General features: G+C 36.7%; 1 protein-coding gene across 1 annotated transcript in view; it reads right to left on the reverse strand.

The window, feature by feature from the left end:
- Nucleotides 1-308: 308 nt before the first annotated feature.
- The window catches only part of TECPR2 (tectonin beta-propeller repeat containing 2), a 41975-nt gene continuing 24491 nt past the window's right edge, over nucleotides 309-17792 (reverse strand). Inside the window, exons 15-20 of the mRNA XM_083379599.1 lie at nucleotides 16099-16188; nucleotides 14524-14757; nucleotides 11478-11626; nucleotides 3094-3235; nucleotides 2549-2698; nucleotides 309-1646 (exon numbers count right to left, since the gene is read on the reverse strand). Of these exons, the coding sequence (XP_083235725.1) occupies nucleotides 1489-1646; nucleotides 2549-2698; nucleotides 3094-3235; nucleotides 11478-11626; nucleotides 14524-14757; nucleotides 16099-16188 (923 nt within the window). The 3' untranslated portion in view covers nucleotides 309-1488. The remainder of the gene's footprint in view (nucleotides 1647-2548; nucleotides 2699-3093; nucleotides 3236-11477; nucleotides 11627-14523; nucleotides 14758-16098; nucleotides 16189-17792) is intronic.

Consider the following 17792-nt stretch of genomic DNA (forward strand, 5'->3'; position numbering starts at 1 on the left):
TTGGTTACAAAAACCGTCAGAGGCAGACTGAAAATAGATGAGACCTCAGAACAAAATAAATGTAGCCACTTAGTCATCCCAAAATAAAAGAATCAACCAAGAACAGAGCATTAATCATATAAGTGCTGCTGCTGCTAATAAGTATGTCTATGCTGCCAAAATTAGTTCTTATGCAAAAAATCCATTGATACAGGATTGTATCAGGCAGCTTTAGAAAGAAAGAAAAAAATCCCATTATCTCCACCCAGGTTCATCCAGTGTTACTTAAGTTAGCTCATTTGCAGATTCAATAATAATTGCTTCAAATATTCAGGTCTCAAATAAATATTTATATATATATATATTAAAAAGCACTATAAATGATAACTATTGGGATAATATTTTGTCTTACAGTGTTCTTAAGAAATTCAGTAATTATGATACATAAGCTGCGGTGATCAGTAAATTATACATTTAAGTATCTCTGCTGTAAACATTTTAAATATAAGACATTGCAAGATTTAGCTAATGTAGCTAAAATTTCCTATTATAAAGGCAAATCCTGGTGAGTACCACAACCTTTCTTTTGGGATAAGCTTCTTTAGTACTATATTTAGATTTGATTATAAATTATGGTAAAAAGGAAATACAGAATCTAATATGAACACAGGCTTAATTCTGTCAGGCTAAATGTGGTACTGAATCTCACCCACAGAGCCACCCTCATTTTATGGAAATGACTTACAATATTGTGTTTAGCTCTCATAGGCAATTGTGGAGCAAAAGCCTAAACTGTTTGGAAAAACATGTAAGGCAATCTCCCCTAACCAGAAGCCCTCCAAGATACCTTTTAACCAAAATGTCCACAATTCTCAATCAACATGTTAACATGGCTGGGAATTTAGAGAGTTATCTTAATTCACAAGAGACTCAAAGTTAGAGAAGAATAAGGGGAACTAATGCTTTTAGCCCAGTTAATCAGAGTGAAAATTCAGTAGAGCTCTGAAAATTATAATGAAACTTTAATCTGAGCATCAAATTGTGTAGCTTTCCACTGAAAAAAAATACAGTATTTTATTCCTTTCTATTAAAGGCATACCCCCATTTTTTCCTAAGATATTAATGTCCAAGTTGAAAACTAAATAGTGTTTTTTCAGCAGTTGAGAAATAGGTAATATAACAGAAATTATTTCTACATAGTACAGACATTAGCTTGCATGCTGTAGCAAATTCATTTTGCTGTTAAATGAGGTTAAATTGATACATTATAGTCAAAGTACAACTTCTAGAATAAAGACAAGTTCACAATTTCTTTAAGCGCATTGCCTGCCTCATCTGAGATATACTGAACAAGACATTTTACTAAACAATTTAAGGACTACTATATAAATTAGTCTCCTATATCTCAAAAAGATAATGTTATAAAATGTTTGTGGCTTCAAAAGCTTGGCATTTCCCAAGTGACAAGATTCCCAAGGATGTGTTCTTACTTATTTACTGTTATTCACTTTATATCATTTCCCACTCATCCTCAAAACCATCAGAGTGAAACAATATAGAAGCATCACTGTGTTTCTGCATGTTATGAGAATGCTGGAATGTCTTTGTGAGGCGCTGAATGAGATTTCCTGAAGAGCTAATTGCCCATAGTTCATCTAGAGGGGTAACTGGGAAACAATAACAGCAAATTAGTTTTAGCATATAATACAGAAGAACCAATAATTCAAGAAATCTAATTTACCTCCAACCAGAAAAATTTAAGGCTGAATTATACTTAAGAATAGGCCATTGAAATCAATGGGATTTGAGATCAACATTAACTTTTCTCATTGATTTAATGCCTTTGCAATAACAACCACAGCAATGGAGTACTGCTTGGATACCATTGGCACTGAAAAAATCCCCACCAGTCAATTACAAAAGGTAGCTGCTGTACTTGGAACAGCTTAATTCCAGTAAACAACATTTGACTATCTCAGGTCCTTAGGAAGGATTGGAAAGGTGGATAAAAATGCCAAACTCAGTCTAAAAATCAGGCCGAGTGTGCAACCAACCAATAATATATTAAACTTGTAAACTAAGTTTGGAGAAACAAACATTTTCTTTCCAATTTTGCTTAAATCAAAAAATAAACTGAAAACAGAAAAAGTCCAATTATTCAGTTGAAAGTAGATGTTAGAATAGAATTTGCTTGATATTACTTTGTCCGTGTACACATATCTGCTTGCGTGTTCTGCATTTGTTTTGATGGTGAATGGCCCATGTGTTCTATAGTAAGGAGTTAAGCCAGTGGCAGTGTGTTATTCCAAATGGAGATCAAAACAATTAAATAAGATCTCTTCAAGGCAGTCTGGAGGACTTAAAATTTAAATGTAGAGAGGAGTTGCGTGAAATTAAGGTCAAACTGATTAGAACAGCTAGTATATTTCAGGTTTCTAACCCTGAATAAATAGAATTCCTGCTATAAATCCCCAAAGACTACATAACATATTAGTGTTCGTTCACACACACACACACACACACACACACACACACACACACACACACACACACACAAAGATATACTCACTTGCCAAACAAGAAACATTTCCTGGAATCTTCTTCCAGTAATCACCTGCAGGATTTTTATCTGTGATGCCATACCGGCGGGCTACATCTCCATTTGGACAACGCGCCCATACAGTCTTCATGCTTATTACCAATTCACTTGCCTGAAGCCCTGAAAGCCAAGACATTTGAAGTACAAACCCACTGAAACAGCTTTGAGACGGATACTACGTATACTGTATTCAGAAGAAACTTATTATTAGAATAAATTAAAACAAAGCATAAAAACAAAACAAAAAGGGTATCTTCATAATTTTTAATCTTCACAGCTAAGAACTGTATGTACATTCTATGAAATATTTGAGTCCATTTATTCCTTTTCAATCTATTGGGCTCACAACATCTTGTGATGAATGCCACAATTTAGGATGCTGGAAGAGGGAGTAGGTTTTGTTGCACGATCAGACAAAATGTGTTACAAGGATTTAAGTACATTAATTAAGATGGGGCTGAGCATTGGCAATACTCAAGTTACAACCAAAGCATATATTTGTTAAGTAATTTTACCTGGAACCTGGTCCCAATTTGTGCCTACCGGCATTTCCTCTGTAATCCCAGTGCGCACATGAACATTCCATTTGTTGTCAATGGCCCATAGACTCTGATCAGTAGGACTTGAATACACACTCATCAAGTGGACTCCGGCTGCCTACAAAAATAAAGCATGTTGTTTGATGTTACAAATCCTACTTGAATTGGCAACTAACTGAAGGGAGAAAAAAGAAATAAATGGACAAACCCTGATCAAATTAGTCAATTCTGGAAAAAGAAAATCTCAACATCACTGAAATACTTAGTGATATGTCTACATACCGTATTTTCCAGCCTATAAGACGACTTTTTAACCCATGAAAATCTTCTCAAAAGTTGGGGGGTCGTCTTATACACCGAGTCGTCTTATACGCCGGAAAATAGTACATAAATAAATCGAGCATCCCCGTTCTTGCAAAGCAACTTCAAGCCTCCTTAGTCCAGTCCCCCCTCCAACGTGACTTTCCCTTCCCACCCCCAAGAGCCTCTAAGCCCCTTCCCCTCCCCCTTGCAAACGCCAGACCCCGGGAGCGGCAGGAATCCCCTCACCCTCACCCAAGCGGCATCTGAACATAAGCAGAGCGCGCCCTACTACCTGCTATCTCTCCCGGCAGTTGTCTTCTACCCCTGCAGGAGGACCCTTGGTAGGGGGTGGTGGCATGTCGGGCCCGGTAGGCCCGACATTCAGCAGGGCCTCGAGACCACTCACCGGCGATCCAGCATACGCCCGCATCTGGCCTCGCAACCAGCCGCAGAAGCCCGCGCCTTGCTTTCCTTCCCCGCACCCGCACCTGGCTACCGGTTCCTGGGCCCCGGCCCCAGCCACGGGCCAGCTTGCCAGTGACCAGGCCGACAGACTCCCGGCCGCCAGACGCTGCGCTTTGGGAGACGCTCCCCGGCGGGCCAGGGATGGAGCGCCTGCCCGCCGCCAGGCTGTTCCAGGAACTTCCAGGGACTTCCGGTGGGCCGGGGAAGAGCGTGCCTGCCAGCCCGTTACAGGAACTTCTGGGGACTTCCGGCGGGCCTGGCGCCCCTCTCACCCGCAGACCACGCAGCGGCCCTCGCCAGCCGGCCTCGGCATGGCCGCCCCAAGCCCGGCTCTCCAGTGCGTCTTCCGGGCCCACCTGGCTGACCGCCTCCTGGGCGGGGCTTGGCTCCAGACGCGCAGCTGCTCCGTCTGCCAATGTGCTCTCAAATGGGTGGGTGGAAGGAAAAGCCCCTTTGGGCTTCAAAAGGGAGGCTTTGCACCATCTGCATCAGACGGGGCTGAATCGGGCTTGTGTCGGACACTTGGCAACTGGCATGTAAGTATTTTCCGGCATATAAGACAAAAATCTTGAAAATCTTCTCAAAAGTCGGGGGTTGTCTTATACGCCGAGTCATCTTATATGCCGGAAAATACAGTATTCATCATGAATTGAATATCAATGCTATTTCAGTAGGTTCAATTTCACCCCTCCACCAATAAGCATGCACAAATGGTAAAAGAGGAGAAAATTGTTAGAAATTTCAACTGGTACAAAATAAAACTATGTTTAGGGAAATCAAGGATCCAAAACATCGACCACAAATTTTGTGAGATTTATATTACTTAAGGTGCTTTTCTAATCCAATCCAAAGGTTCTTTTATATGTATATACATTTATGAGAATAACAGCCATAAAATACGATACAAAATATAGCAGTTAAATATGTTTTATACTTAGCAAAATAAATACATAGGATAATGTGTAAGTGAATAACATTTATAGAAATTAAGAATATATCCATAAAATGTTAATATAAAATTAGTCCAATCCTTTAACATATTATTAAATCTAGTCACATAGACCATCTATTGCTCCATCTTGCCAATGTGACGTTTTTACCTATCTATTACTAAAGAAGATATTGCTTGGATTTTAAGTAGTGCCTTCAGTCTTCAAAATCTTTCCAAATTTAGAATTCCTTTTCTGAATCCTAAAGTTTTAGTACTGCTCATTTATGTAAAGCTGATTTAAATTATTTTTACCACAATTAATGGAATGCATTGATCCCCATTTTTAACATGCTGTTTTGTAATTTTTAGAAATTATTTGATGTATACTATTTTATAAATCACTATTTTAGAGTTGTGAAGATCTTCGTGGAATAGTCCAGCATTGTTGAAACACAATTTTTACTAACATGTCCATCTTATCTGAAAACCAATTTAAAAGGTTGTTCTAGAAGGTTCTATGCATTTAATTCATGAAATTATTATTTATTTTATTTATTTATTAATTCAGTTTATATACCGCCCTACTCCCAAAGGACTCAGGGCGGTTTACAAGGCAAAATTTAAAAACAATACAATATAAAATTAAAATTAAATTAAATTAAGTCTAGCTGCAAAAATTAAAATCACAATTTTAAAACATTAAACCCCTCAGTCCAGACCAGATAGCTCAAAGAGCCAGGTTTTTAGGTCCCGGCGAAATGAACGAAGGTCGGGGGCAGTCCGGAGTTCCGTTGGCAGTTGATTCCATAGGGCAGGCGCGCCCACAGAGAACGCCCTCCCCCTGGGGATCGCCCGTCGGCAATCCTTGACCGGCGGTACCCTGAGGAGGCCCTCCCTGTGGGAGTGCACAGGACGATGGGAAATTGACTCTGGTAGCAGGTGCTCCCTTAGATAATCTGGACCCATGCCATTTAGGGCTTTATAGGTCAATTATGTTTATAATGCCTTCAATGGTAGATAGAGTTTCATCAATGTTCTGGTTGGTCTCCATCGCCTTTTTTCTGCATTACTACTTTGCACAGCAAGCTTTCATGAATTTTATTCAACTGAGATTATTTCCCCAGGTTTTAGCCTGGCACCTTTAACCACTATAACAAACTGGCTCTCTAATTATATTCTAGCAGAGATGAAATATATAGCTTGATCCAGTAGTGGGATTCGGCCAGTTCACCCCTCTTCGGTAGAACCGGTAGCTAATTTTTTGTTTCCCAGGCCCAGAATGGACTTCCGGAAGCGGCATCCACACAGAGAACCAGTTGCTCACATAGTTGAAGCCCACCACTGGCTTGACCTGATAGTCCAAATTCAAATATGGATTTTCAGTGTCCTTCATCACTAGGTGTTTTTTGCTGTGGACCATAAAGCTACATTAAACCTTTATTTATTTATTGTATATGATAACAAAGGGACTAACATTAAAAAGCAGAATGGTTAAGTGGTACTTGCTATTCTAGCTACTGTTAAGTTCAAGTTCTGATTAATTCTACATTATCACTTAAATTATGTTTCCAAATAGCAAATCCCTACTTTTTAAATCCAAAGGAACTTTAAAGGGGGGAAAAAGTAGACAGCCTATTTAATCCTTTTTTTAATCACAAAACAACTTAATCTCTCTTTTATAACTGAGAACCTGGATGAAAGCCACATGAGCAGAAGTTCAGCTGTTTAAAAGGAATCCGACTGAAGGGTGTCAAGAATATAGCTTCCATCTTGCAGTTTTATACTTGCACCTGTCTATTCCAATTTTCACCTCTTCAGCAGAAAGAAATACATTTTTTTCATCCTTTAAAATATAGAAAACAGACCCAAAACAGAGGTCAGCAATTTTCTGAATGGAGGCTGCAATGCATTCTTCTGCATATGGGATCACAGGTATGTGGTAATTTTGGACCAGTTTTGAGGAGCACGTGAAGAGCAAGAATAGGAACTGTAGCCCCCTGGGAAGTATCTTTCACATTTCCATACTTAAACAGCTAAAATTAGTGCCACCAACATCCAGTAATAAAATAGCCACTAAAATTAACCATTATGCTACTGAGAACCTGGGGGAAGGTTGTAATTGATGTGCATAAATAGCTCTGAGCTACAAGTTGTTTACCTCCCCTTAAAGTGTTCTAAATTTAATCATGCTGAAATAGGGCCATATTTGTATAAAAATCTATACGTATATTATTTTATTATGTTATGCATATCTATATTGAAGTCACTGAAGTTTGACATTGGGGAGCATTGGTGTGTGAGAGAGAGAGGGGAGGAGGGGAAGAGAGAGGGGCACATTGATGATGGAATTGTTTCTTTGTTTAATTGTGGCTAGCACCAAGTTAGTTAGCTTTTAGTACAATTAAAGATCTATTGCTTGACAGCCTTTTGGCTGACCTTATACTACAGTATTACTTCGCACATTTCAATTTTTTTGATCCTGTTTTATGACTGTTGGTTTGAAAATGTTGTATTGTTTTAAATTTTCAGTGGTTTTATTGGTTGGTTTTATTACAATAATTTAGAATTATTTTTGAAAGAAAAGCAAGTACCAATTAAAAAATTAATAGCAGAAATTAGTCACATGCATAAATATACTAAGTAGATAATTAAGGAGAAAATAAAATGAGTAAGAGAAAAACCAGCTGCTAAAGGTAGTAAGCTTTCACTTTAAATAAATACAATTTGCAACTCCATCAAACTTCAAGGATAGTACTGCCCAATCACTGGTATAATGAGAATATTCCCTCACTGAGCTTACTCTGCAATCTCATTTTACATACTTCATTTTCAAGGTAAAATTCAGTGCCCTAAGGAAAATTTACTCTGAACATGTGCTCCCACTGACACGAGTGTCATCGTAAAACCTTTTAATAGACCCATGCTCTGTTCTATGGCATGAAGGCATTAATCTACCCTTTCTACTTTATTTGGAAAAAAAATAAGGTGAGTTCTTCCATTTACTCTAAAATCATAGGTGGCTGCATTTGCCCCTTTTAGGCAGTTTTAAGACCGAGTGGGAAGATGTGAAAGATTCTGTATATCCCGCTAACTTAAACACTCCTGTTTACTTCAGCATTCTCTCAGATTGGACTATTAAAAGTTTATTCCCAGAGTATAAAACTTATTTCAGTTTTCTTTCCCTGCTTAAAGTTTTCTCGCCTATGCAAATAAATCATGGCCTTCATGTTCACACACTGAGACATATGTGTTTGTGTGTGTGTGTTTACGGGGGGAAATCCCATGTTGGAAACAGCTTCATTTATCTTTTCTCCATAAACAAGGCAACAAGTATCATTTTTCTCTTGTTTAATGCTGCCCTAGCTTTCAGCAAAGAGAAGTTGTTTCATCTCAGTGGCTCTAATTGTCAATTCATTTGTTAATTATAATAGTTCAGCAATAATGATAAAATTCTGTTCCTGCAGTTTATCAGGAACAGAAATGCCCTTCCTTCCTAGGCCTGAGAGAATGTGGCTAGTTTAAGGTCACACAGCTGGTTTTATGCCTAAGGTGGGCCTTACGGTCTCCCAGCTTCTAGGCCACGGGTGTCAAACTCGCCATGTTGCGACTCTTTTTGCATTGCTCGCAATGGAGTGGGTGTGGCTTCGGTATGATGAAACCCGCACACGGGCCAGCAGTTGGACACCCCTGTTCTAGGCTAATGCCTTTACTACTGGAATTATCAATTCATTTGTTAATTTTTATATTTCTGCCATAATGAGAGATTATGTTTAAACTTTTAACCCTAGGCAATTATAAGCTGAGGGCTTCTATTGCTTTAGGCTATCCAATTAAAGCAGTAGAGATCATAACATAATACTATAATGTAATATCCAATATTGTATCATTTTATGATTAAGCCAACACTGACAGATAAAAGGAGCTTAGATTTTGGGTTAAAATAATCTATGCATCCCTTGAAAAATCTGCCTGTTGAAGAGAGTTCCCTGATCTCCAATGTAATATAGCATGTTCTAGATTGCTGAAGTAGCTCAGAAGTTCTTCAAATTGCTTTTTGAATTTTAAGATCAGTTAACTTAAATTGAGAAAAGAAATGCTTGTCTTACCAGCTCTATTTCATATAGTAGAGACAGGTCCCTTCAAATGTCTGGAAATGTGTGTGGGGTGGGGGGGGAGTAAAGATATGAGAAGCAAAGGGGGGGGGGGGGAAAGATAGCAATTTCTATTTTGACAAACATTTAAGTCATTTTAGAATGGAACCCTATATTAATTTAAAAATATGAAGTGTGTGTATATGATTGAAGTGCTTTAAGCACAAGATAACTATATATATAACTATACAGTAACTATTAAGAAAATAAAATTTCCTCTGCTATTATAGCCATGGAATACTTGAATTTGTAAAAGGGGAAAAAAGAAAACAGGCTTAATTTGTAAATCCCAAGAAGAATTTCTGTAAAACTACAGTATATAGTGCTGAATTATATAAATGTTACTGAATTAGCATAGATAATTGGTTACTTTTGAAATTTTTGAAAGCTACTGTAGAAAATAAAACTTTCAATCAAATCTAACCAGTGATTTTAAAATGTGCACTTCTCATAAAGTAAAAGGAAGCTAGCCAGCTTGCTTGTAATTTTAAGAAAAACAGAATGGGCTTATAGTGTCATAAAAAACTCTTCAATATCCTAGTTATTCCCTGTATGACATTTACTGTTCTTAATTTATGAACAATACAAGCAGGATGGAAAACAAATATATATATTTGTTTTCACATGGGAGAAAACCAGACCCATCCCATAACCACCAAAAGAACCAATGAAGGGAACAGATCACATTCTTCAGTAATCATTTAATTACCAGTTATTCCCCAGGCCAGAGTCACCAGGCTAAATTAATCTAAGAAACCTGAGAAAATTTGAGCAAGATGACACTATCTTTAGGTTGCAGATTTATGATTTGTATAAGTATGGCCAGGAAAACATAATTTTGGAGTGTTAAAATGAGTAAGAAATGTAGCACTTCATTGGCAAATTAATTTGTAACTTAGGAAATACATCAAATGGGAGAAAATTATACTTGCAGAGCTTCATATTTCAAAGAAATCCTAGGCTCTATCTGCACTTCATCCCCATCACTGTGAATATGATACAACATAATCTCAGTGAAAATAATCGACTTTCAGTGTACCCTAAATGGTCCAGTACAAAGTATTTGCAGGTTAAACAGTAGATTAAAGCTAGCAAATTTTGGCACATTGTTTATTTAGACAAGATAATGGTGGCACAGTGGTTAGAATGCAGTGCTGCAGGCTAATTCTGCTGACTGCTAGCTTCCAGCAGTTTGGCAGTTTGAGTCTTACCAGCTCAAGGTTGACTCAGCCTTCCATCCTTCCAAGGTTGGTGAAATGAGGACCCAGATTTTTGGGGGGCAGTATGCTGACTCTGTAAACTGCTTATAGAAGGCTGTAAAGCATTGTGAAATAGTATATGTCTAAGTGCTAGTGCTATTTTCAAATCTGCATGGAGTAACACCAGGTGTTATTATATAAACAAATTATTAGTTAATTCTGGAAAATAAAACAATTGCTTGTTCACCAAGATTTGTTTATTTGCTCTGTACTGTTGTTTGGCAAGAGAGCAAAATCTTATTTGTTTATTGGGTTTATATGCTCCTGAATCAACTCATGTGCTAAGAAGATATAACAAATAAAACCACTATGAACCAAGTTGTGCCTCCAAGTCACAACTTGGTTGCTTTGATCACTGCTTGTCTCCCTTCTTCGGTATGGAGGACAGCAGGATGGTAAACACTGGAGTGTGGTGCAAAGTGGAAATTAATATTCTGTCCCTTCTGTTTTTCTATCTGCTTACCTCTGCAGTGAACAGCAGCTGCCGATCCTGACATATGCAGAACGAAGATATAAGAGAACATATGACTAACATGGCTTTCAGAGTGTTATCTTGATTTTGCTGTGAGAAAGCTCTAAGGGGCCCAGAGGGAGGGAAAAGGAAAGAAGAGGGAGGCATCATCCCTGCAGCTGCTATGAGGAGTCATGCCAAAGACAAGCAGTGTTACTGGTGATTTAGGCATTTAGGAAAAAAATCAGGCTTCAGGGACGGGATAATGTTTCAACTGCTTTAATCAGCACCAGTTATATCAGCAAGTCTGCTTGGTATTTTCTTCTTTCACAGTTTTATGTTTGCATTGAATGTATTCTGTATTAGCAGTTTTAAACAGAAAATAACTATTGATGGACAGGCTTCAAGAAATTTAACCTTAGTTGTTATGTCACAATCTGTGTTGCATTCCCATCAACAGGCTAGTTCAAAAACAAATGTAAAAATTCATCAAATTTCCATATGCAAACCAGAGCATTCACAAACCACATTTCATATCCTTTTCAACACAGAAGTCATGTGTACATGAATATACTTGGACTTCTTAAAATCACATGTGAAACTCCAGCAGAATATCACACTAAATGTTCCAACCCAAATTCATTCTCACAGTGTAGCTATTCAACAGAATTTCTAAGCTCACAGCTTTAATCTTCTTTAACATCTTTAGATCCATAACTGGAGAAATGCAAGACCGTTTCATGTCAATATCATACAGAAAAGTGACTAGTTGAAAGTTGAAAGAAAAGTGGTTATGTTACCTGGATGGGTGGCTCAATCATTATCCATGCAGGCAGCATCAAATTTGGATTCAGAGGCTGAGTTCCAACTCGGAAATAAATCCCACCATAGCTGTCACAGGCCCAAATGTGCTGATTTCCACATGCTAAGCTTGTAAGTTTCACAGCACCTAATTAGAAATGGGGGATTTTAGTTAGTTAGTCTCTTCAATCGTGATTTATGACACCAGTTAGACTTAACCTACAGGATTACTGTGTTCCGCCCTGCCCCAGACTAATAATTTCAGGTGTGTGGAGATAAAATATTCTTCTATGACTCTTGTAATATAATATGAAAAAAGATCTAAGCACACATTTCCTTTCATCAAAAATAATCTGGACATCAGACTTATTAAGCAAATAAGTCCCTACCTCTAAAACCCACAGTGCTTCTAATGTGCTCTCAAAATACCAAATGTGCCTACCAGGCCCAATGCTGGACACTCCTATACTGAATTATCTAGAACAGACATGTCACTCACGACGTCACGTGACGTCGCGCAATGTATTGGAACAGTTTTGCCATTGCTGGCAACGGGGTGGGCGTGGCTTCTGTGTGATCCGTCTGGCCTGCGGGCCGGCAGTTTGACACCCCTGATCTAGAATGAACCCCTCTGCCCTCTTTCAGCATTCTTTCCACATACAGATCTTGGGGGGAGGAGAGTGGAATTCCTTTACTATTTGCTTTACTGAAGAGGTTTCTATACCTGCAGAGGAATTCTCACATGAAATTCTTTATCACTGCCAATAATAGATAAGCCTACATTCCATTTCAGATTATCTTTACAATCTGAATTACAGTATAGTAAGGAAACATAATTTGTTGTATAATTAAGAGATGCAAATTTTCACATGAACTCAAGTGAACTCCTTCTGGGAGACAGCTAAGCTTACGAAGTCTATAAATACATTTTAATGTTTTACATTCCAAATGTTACTACAAATAGTGGCTGCTGATGAGATCTATGGGATAAATATCTCAAGATTAGTTATTTTCATTTCCCCTATACTAAGCCAATAAGAAGTACTTATCTTAAAGAGCTATATGATTCACACAGCATGTACTGTATTTTTAGTTTCATTAAAACAACACCATCAACATTTTGCTTCTTTCTCTAAGATTGAAATAGAAAATATAAAGATGCAAAACAACTCTCCCCAGTTGTTCAATTTTCCAATAACAGAATACTTGTTCCTAGAAATGTCAGCTTGTTTGATTTTTTTTTGCTCTTTTGATTTTAGGATGCAAGGAAAGAATGCTAGAGGTATTTAGTTGAAATGTGATGTCACTGGCTTATATATATATTCTCTCTCTTTCTCTCTCTTTCTCTCTCTCTCTCTCTGTGTATGTATTAGACCAAGAAGAGTGCCACTTCAAACAACTAAGTGGAATAATGAAATATTCTAACTACATGGCTAAAGTCTTAAAATGAATTCATCAAACTGGATTCAAATCAAAAGGTTATGAAAATATTAATCTTCGCTTATTTCTTTATAATCACTTAAATTCTGCATTTATTTTAATATTGTCACACAACACCTAATCAGTCAAAAATAATTTGAAAATATTAGGATAAATTTTTTATTGATCTAAATTTCAGTGCAGCTATTAAAAAATCACTTCACTGCCATTTTTTTTTTATCATATTAGCCTCAGTGTTTGATGGTTAGCTGATAGTTTTAATCTAAATAAGTGCCAGGATCTTTGGAACACAGAGTCACATACAATCTCCTCTGCATTACTGGATAGTTATGTACATGCACAGAACAATTTGATGTCCAAATATATACTTATTTTGGACTATTTTCAGCTTCTATTATCACTCCAATTTTGGATGTTTTTCTTACAAAAAGTGATGTGAATTATTCATCCAGATAATCATATGTTTCTGTTGGTCAGTTCAGTGCCAAAGTCCATTAGACTTTATTGTAAAAATTCTGAATATAACAGAGCAAGTTTAATTAAGTCATATGCTGACTATTCAAGTTCACAAAGAATTGACTGTGCAGAGTTGAAATTTCAAAATCCATTGATGCATTATGCTAATTCTCTAATCTTAATGAGAAACATTTTCTAGACTTTAAACTAGAAAACTTTTTCAGAAAAAAGGTAAATGCTCATCTTTTATATAAAATGATATGCAGCCACACAGAGAATGCTGGGCGGTGAATACCAATGTTAAAAGTAGTTATGATGCTTGATGATCCTTCTTGAATCAGTGATAATGATTAAGCACCTTGTTGTGTTAGAGATGAAATCCTAGGGCAATGATATTCAGAACCTTTATTTGACTCAACAAGTGTTATTTCCTGCATTATCTCCCAACTTTTCTAGGTCACAGGTAATAGGGGATCTTTACATTTTGGGGGCTTTCCCAATGATTCACAGAGTCCCACTCCAGTGTGCAACTGGAATTTTAAAACATCTCTGCCTGCACCAGTGAGTGTTTTAGTGACTAATGGCTACCAGAGAAAGAGACGGTGACAAAGAGAAGAGTCCACTGAAAAAAGATACAAAAATAAAAACTGTGCATGTACATGCTACAACAGAGTGTCAACAACTTATTTATTCATACCATCTCCCACCATTGACATCTGATGCTTAGGTTATAATCAAATTTCAACTGCATCCTTTAGGCAGCAAAAGCAATAACTCAATAATGGTACTCAAAACAGCACATCATAATTTGTTGCCATGACATTGTTATCCTGCTTCCTGAAAATACTCATCATTCTCTTCTAAAACATAACCGGTTGTCTAGTTCATTGTTGTATCCTTTGTTTGTAGCTAGTACGATAGGAATTTCAAAAACTGCTATGACCATTTATTCATTTCTACAAAAAACTCAGGGCAGCAAACATATCCAGCACCTTTCTCCTATTTTCCCCACAACAATTTAAATTATTATCATTATATTTCATACATCAAAACAATTCTGTGTGTGAACTCTTTATCAGTTATACAGAGGAAAGAATCTGATTATCTGCATTTCAGCTAAGAAACTTCTAAAACTACAATTAGATTTACCTAATTGAGTAAGGTCCAGTTTGGTCCAATGCATCCCTGTTGGGCAATTTGGTGAAAGTGTCCTTATGAAGACCTGTCCCAGATTATTCAAGCTCCATATTGCATCCTGGCAAGCTGAATAGTAGACCATTTCACTATCAGAAGGGAGCTGAACAGTTGAAGGATGGAACTGAGGATTCTGATCACTAACACAAAACAGATCCTTGCTACTTTGGGACAACCACAAGAAACTTCCTGAAGAAAGGACAAAGTTTTTATTATAAATTCAATATTTTTAGAAACCTTTATAAAAATTAATTAGTATTTGTACATAAAGCCAAATCTGCATTCTAAGATTGCATTAATATAATTAGCATTAGTATTTTCATAATGCAGTTAATTCACTTCATAGACATAAACCTTGGAAACATTAAAACTATAAGATATTTAAAAAAATATTCCTATATTCCCTATTTTTCTTTTAAAAAAAACGTGAGGCTAAGAAACAGTTCTTTAAAATGTGTAAAAACAATCCTGTTCTTTCAAATCAGTGGCTGTTTTACTCTAGCATTCTGTTTTCCATAATAACAATATGTTTCTGGGAAACCAACAAGCAGAGCATGAGTCAATACAAACTGCTGATGTTGATCACATAACAGAGGATTCATTTTAAATTTATAAAAATGTATGTGAACGTTTCATTTCATGGTTTACCTTACATAAAAGCATTTATTTTATTTTAAATACTCAGGAAATAAACATAAAATTAGTTAATTATCATAACACATTGGCACTGTTCTAAAATAAAATTGTTAACATTGAATGTGAAGAGAATAATCTTAGACTATGCAGCACTGAGAAAAATATACTAATATAAAAACTTGATATAGCTATAAAACATGAGAATGAAGATTATGCAGTTAAAATGTGGAGGCAGTAAGACATAAAAAGTAAATGACAAATTCTCAAGCTATAGTTTTACTTGATCATTTATTAAATGTAATATATGGATTCCTAGTGAAGCAATGGTTTAAAAGGACTGGCAAGGATGACCTTTATGAGTTCTTAAATCACAATGCAAGTTAAAGGTTCATAGTAAGAGCATGAATTTCCAATTTTGCATTCATCTTCTTCTTGCTATGTATTAATTAACTTATTTTTTTATTTATTTATTTAGATTTATATACCGCCCTTTCCCGAAGGACTCAGGGCAGTTTACAGGGCATTTAAAAGAAAGTCAATACAAACGTTAAAACAAATTTTAAAAGATTAAATAGAACCCTGAGAAAATTAAAACCCAGTTAAAATTAAAATTAAAAAATTCTCAGCCTGGGCCAGAGAGCTCGAAGAGCCAGGTCTTCAGGTCCCGGCGGAATGAACGGAATGAATTTAAGAAACAAGTTCTTAAATTACCCAGTTCCAATACTATTTTATGGATAAACAAAATGGTAGCAAAGATCAATTTATATGTTTCTTTAATCTAGCAGAAACGCATGAATATATTTTACACACACACACACACACACACACACACACACACACAGAGAGAGAGAGAGAGAGAGAGAGAGAGAGAGAGAGAGAGAGAGTTGTTTTAACCTTCTTTTGTTGGAGCTGCAGAAGCTAACACAAAAGCCCATTTTGTAGCTGAAGCAGTGCCCCGAGGCACAACATTATTCCAATATGTACCTGCAAAGAAAACAGGAAAACCATCAATATACAAACAACTCCTGTCTCATGTGCAGTAAGTAATGTCTGAAATCCATTTTTTTTCTTTAAGTTTTTATTTGAAACTGGTTTCAAATTTTCATTTTGACCAAACGATGACAAGAGATTCCATTCAAACTGAGGTAGTCCAACAAGAGTGATCACATGGAGCAACCAATGCCATATATAGCAGGATTATGTTCTAAAACAGCTAGAGCAGGGGTCTTCAAACTTGGCCCTTTTATGACTTGTGGACTTCAATTCCCAGGATTCCTCAGCCATTATGGCCGGCTGAGGAATTCTGGAAGTTTGAAGACCCCTGAACTAGAGTAACAGAATCCTTTGAGTCTGAATCTGCTTCCCCTTCCCTCACCTTATGTTCCTGTGAACTAGGAAGGACTTGTCTGAAACATTTTTTCATGTTACTTTTATTGGTCCAGGTCCGTGTCCTTCTTACCTGACTGTTACCTAGATAACAGCTCTTGTTCCTGCCCTTCAAGGCCATTCCCTCTGTCCGCTACACCCAAACAAGAGTATTCTTTGCAATCCAGTTTGACCTATCACTTTCTTCTATATAATCATTCCTTCCTAATGCTTCCTATCCCAAACTAACCTATTTAAGATCTGTTTAGGTAATCTAAAACAGGACATTTTCTGGATTATAATATACTTCTGTTTGATTGGCAGTTGCTTATCTTGATGATTTGGGAAGGAGGGGGAGCAAGAAGTGCAATACTTTCAATTTGTTCAGGCAGTTTTTCTTTCCACACATCCCAATTTCTGGCCAAAACATATGGAAGAAATAAGTTTGCCTACTGTGGTATGGAAATATTGAGTAAATTAATTCATATTCTAATATATGCATCTATGAATCTTGAGACCTGACATCCAACACTTAGTTTTACTGATGTATCTGAAATATATTTGAAATTTCAAGCATTTTAGTATCTATTGCTGTTATCAGTACCAAACCAACATAGAATATTAGAATGTCAGCATACATTCTACATAACTGTTGGATTTGGCTTGATATATAAACCATTCCACAATGCAGTAGTTCAATTTTAGTGTACTGTAAATAAGGCAGATTTATCTTTTTTCATTTTTACGTATTTCTGCAGATTAATTGAACTGTGTATCATTGAAATAAAATAAAATAAAATATAGAATGGGTCTCAGGTGAGCTGAAAATGTCCTAGATAGGACTCAGTTGCATACCACTAACATCTTTTAAACATCCTTTTATTTAAAATCTGGAAACTCAACACAACATGCATACATTGTATTTGATTTGAAGGCACATGATGTAGTGACCTCACTAAATCTAAGCAAGACTGGGTCTGGCCAGCGCCCAGAATGCCTAGCCATTCTTTGTAAGCAGCTTAAAAGATCTCTGGAGGAACAAAATAATACAAATGTTAATAATTTAAAACAGATGGCAAAACTGTACACTAGGCTATGGGAATATATGCCAGGAAAGAAGCATTAGGCTCTGCATGCTTGGCTTTGATACAACCAAGTTCTACATGTTTGCCGATTCCCACATGCCTCTTTCATTCACAAATTGATGTATGTCTTGGCAGCAT

This window comes from Vipera ursinii, assembly GCF_947247035.1.
Source record: "Vipera ursinii genome assembly, chromosome: 1".
Lineage (NCBI taxonomy): Eukaryota > Metazoa > Chordata > Lepidosauria > Squamata > Viperidae > Vipera > Vipera ursinii.